This window comes from Bactrocera tryoni, unplaced genomic scaffold, assembly GCF_016617805.1.
Source record: "Bactrocera tryoni isolate S06 unplaced genomic scaffold, CSIRO_BtryS06_freeze2 scaffold_25, whole genome shotgun sequence".
Taxonomy (NCBI): domain Eukaryota; kingdom Metazoa; phylum Arthropoda; class Insecta; order Diptera; family Tephritidae; genus Bactrocera; species Bactrocera tryoni.
This window is the reverse complement of record NW_024395977.1, coordinates 31,209,554-31,212,531: the sequence shown is the minus strand read 5'-3', so window position 1 is coordinate 31,212,531 and position 2,978 is coordinate 31,209,554. Positions and strand designations below refer to the sequence as shown.

Genomic DNA, 2,978 nt, shown 5'->3' with positions numbered 1-2,978 from the left:
TTTTATGATTTTATGGTATATTAAAACAACTGACTTTTGATCTTTCAATACTTAATAAGGTGAATTAAGCCTGTTAGTTCTCAATTATCAAATGTTGTTAATCATTTGTAATTGAAAATTAATTCTATTATGCATCAAATTACAAAACGTTTCATGAAATATATTTAAATTTCGCATTTTCTTTGATTTTCATTGTTTTAAATTTTTATTAGCGATCTTAAATAGCGGCAACAAATTCCTCCGTTTACGTATTTTTTTGGTAAGATTTCAATCTGGCCGTCGCTCGTTTCCAATTGCTAAACGTCAAAACCTCCCCAATCCAGTCAACTGTCAAAGTTTAGGTGGTTTTTACGTTTAGCAATTGTTGTCTCACTTCCACTGAGAGAGGAGTTGGGCATCTCTTTATCTCTGCTTCCGGGTGTTACCATTTTACCTCTATTTTATGCCCCTATTGCGGTTTTCAACCCGACTTGGTCGAATTTAAGTTAAGGCAACTCAACTTCAGATCAACCAAACTCTTTTTCGGTATTGCGAACTTCAACTAAGTTCGGTCGAAGTATGAATGGCGTTGCCAACCTAAGAAAGGGAAATTTGACAGATAGTGAAACAGCTAAAATTTTTTAGACGACATACATATTTAAACAATTGAATTTAGTTGTCGCTCGCGAAAAAGTGAATAAACATTAAAATAAATAAAAAATGGATATAAGTTTTGATTTATATTACAATGACGAAAATATTGCGGGCAAAATTGATGTGCTACGTATACGAAAAAGCCTTCGTGATCACTCAAATCCATTGGAGCTTCCAAATGCAAAGTAAGCCATAGTTTTTCACAATTGAGTGGATTTTTAATAATATTTGTTGCAGATTCATAAGTTATTTTTGATTAAATAAAGAAGCATTTTGTTTTTTACTGAATGAGATGAAGGAACATTTCCACAAACGTGTGCGAGGAACGGCCATACCTCTTATATTAAAATTATGCGCAACTCTGCGTTTCCTTGCTGACGGTGGGTATCAAAAATGCAGTGGAAATGATTTTAACATTGGGTTGGCGCAACCTACGGTATCTTTAGTAATTAAAGAGGTTCGAAATATAATTGAACAACGTATTTGTGCCCAATGGGTTAAAATTCAAATGACTGAGGAGGAGCAAAACGCTTCAAAAGTTTCATTTTATTCAAAAAGTGCTTTCCCGGGAGTAGTTGGTTGCATCGACGGGACTCATGTTCGCATAATTTCACCAAGAAAAGAAGTGCAACATCTTTATCTTAACAGAAAGGGCTACTACAGTTTAAACGTGATGATTGTATGTATAAAATCTGAATTATATTAGAAACAAAATGGTATAATTTCTTAAAATTTTTAGCTTTGTGATTATAAAATGTCTATTCGGTATGTGGATGCTAGGCATGCAGGCGCAAATCATGACTCTTTTGTTTTCAATGTTAGCGATTTGAAAGTGCATTTACAGAACAACATACAGAATAACACTTGGATCTTGGGTAAGACTTTATCGTATTTATTGCTAAATAAGTGGAGTAATGTAATTTCTTAGGCGACGCTGGCTATCCTCTGCACAAATTTTTAATGACGCCTTATCGCTTGGCGTAAGCTTCTTCACCCCAAGCACGCTACAATACAGTACACTCAAAGGTCCGGAATATTGCAGAGCGGACAATTGGTGTACTCAAGAGTAGATTTCGATGTCTTTTATCCGTACGAGGTTTACATTACACTCCCGAAAAGGCTACGCAAATTGTGAATGCTTGTTGCGCATTGCACAATATTTGCCAACACTTTCAAGTGGAATCTCCGGAAGAAATACCATCTACTTCAAATACTACAATGGTTTTCCTGAAAGCAGTTTTGTTGAATTATCCCAAATTTAATGAAAGTGTCAGAAAGAAGGATATAGTTTTATTATTATTAGTAGAAAATATGTGAGCGAGAAAGTGATACAAGATCACATGTATACAAAAGTTTTGGGTGCTTTTTTGATTCGCCCTTAAGAACGTGATAGGAAAAAGTGACAATTAAACCGGCACGCGTTACCGGCATGTCCCTAGGTAACATGACTGTCACTGTTCTAACTGCAATTCAAACATATACTCATACAATTATTATCCCCAAAAGCCCCTGGCGGAAATCAATGTGAGTGTATCGTTTCCGTTCAATATTTACTTTCTATATGCATATATGTATGTATGGTATAAAATCACAAAATTAAATTTGCAATTCTGACCAAAATCCCGATCAAAAAAGAAAAAATTCGGTTTATTTTCCGGTAAAAACCGATAAACCGCTAACAAAGCAGTTTGGTACTGTATAAGTTAATAGTAGAGAGCCCTCGACTTAATTGTTCACAAGTCAAATTTATTCTGCTGTTTCCTTCCAATCACACGATCAACCAACCAAGCATTTCACGAATATACCGATTGACGCATTGCGGGTTGAATTGGATTAGTGAGCGAGGCAACAATTATTTCCTTACTTCTTAAGCGCCGCATTGCGGTCAGAGCGCGATGTATTGATACTCCATCGGATCAAGGCATCGTTGTTGTTGTGAGATTGTGATCTTTCCTTCCAATCTCACGATCAACCAACCAAGCATTTTACAAATATACCGATTGACGCATTGCGGGTTGAATTGGATTAGTGAGCGAGGCAACAATTATTTCCTGTTGTTGTGAGAGCGCATGCGCTGTGTGGTGATAATTCTCATTATCCGGTGAAATATCGAGCCGCTCACTGTAGTCAAGGAAATTGCAGATGGGGCTACACTTGCTATCTTAACTACCCTCCTTGTCAAGTCCGAAACGTCCCTGTTGCGGTAATCCATCAAGCTTAGGCAGGGGTATTCAAATGGTGTCGTATGTTGCATGGCGCACTTCATAATGTTGTCAAAAAAATGTGATTGGTATTGTAAAGTATTGGTAGTTGGTAGTTGGCTTGGTTGATCGCAATATAATATT

At 36.4% G+C, this 2,978-nt stretch overlaps 1 protein-coding gene across 1 annotated transcript; it reads left to right on the top strand.

The window, feature by feature from the left end:
• Window positions 1-925: 925 nt before the first annotated feature.
• Window positions 926-1,644, top strand: LOC120780874 (putative nuclease HARBI1). Its single transcript, XM_040113108.1, has 3 exons — window positions 926-1,312; window positions 1,373-1,508; window positions 1,562-1,644. Exons 1-3 carry the CDS (start codon window positions 926-928, stop codon window positions 1,615-1,617), a joined length of 579 nt encoding a protein of 192 aa, XP_039969042.1. The 3' UTR covers window positions 1,618-1,644.
• The last annotated feature ends 1,334 nt before the right edge of the window (window positions 1,645-2,978 follow it).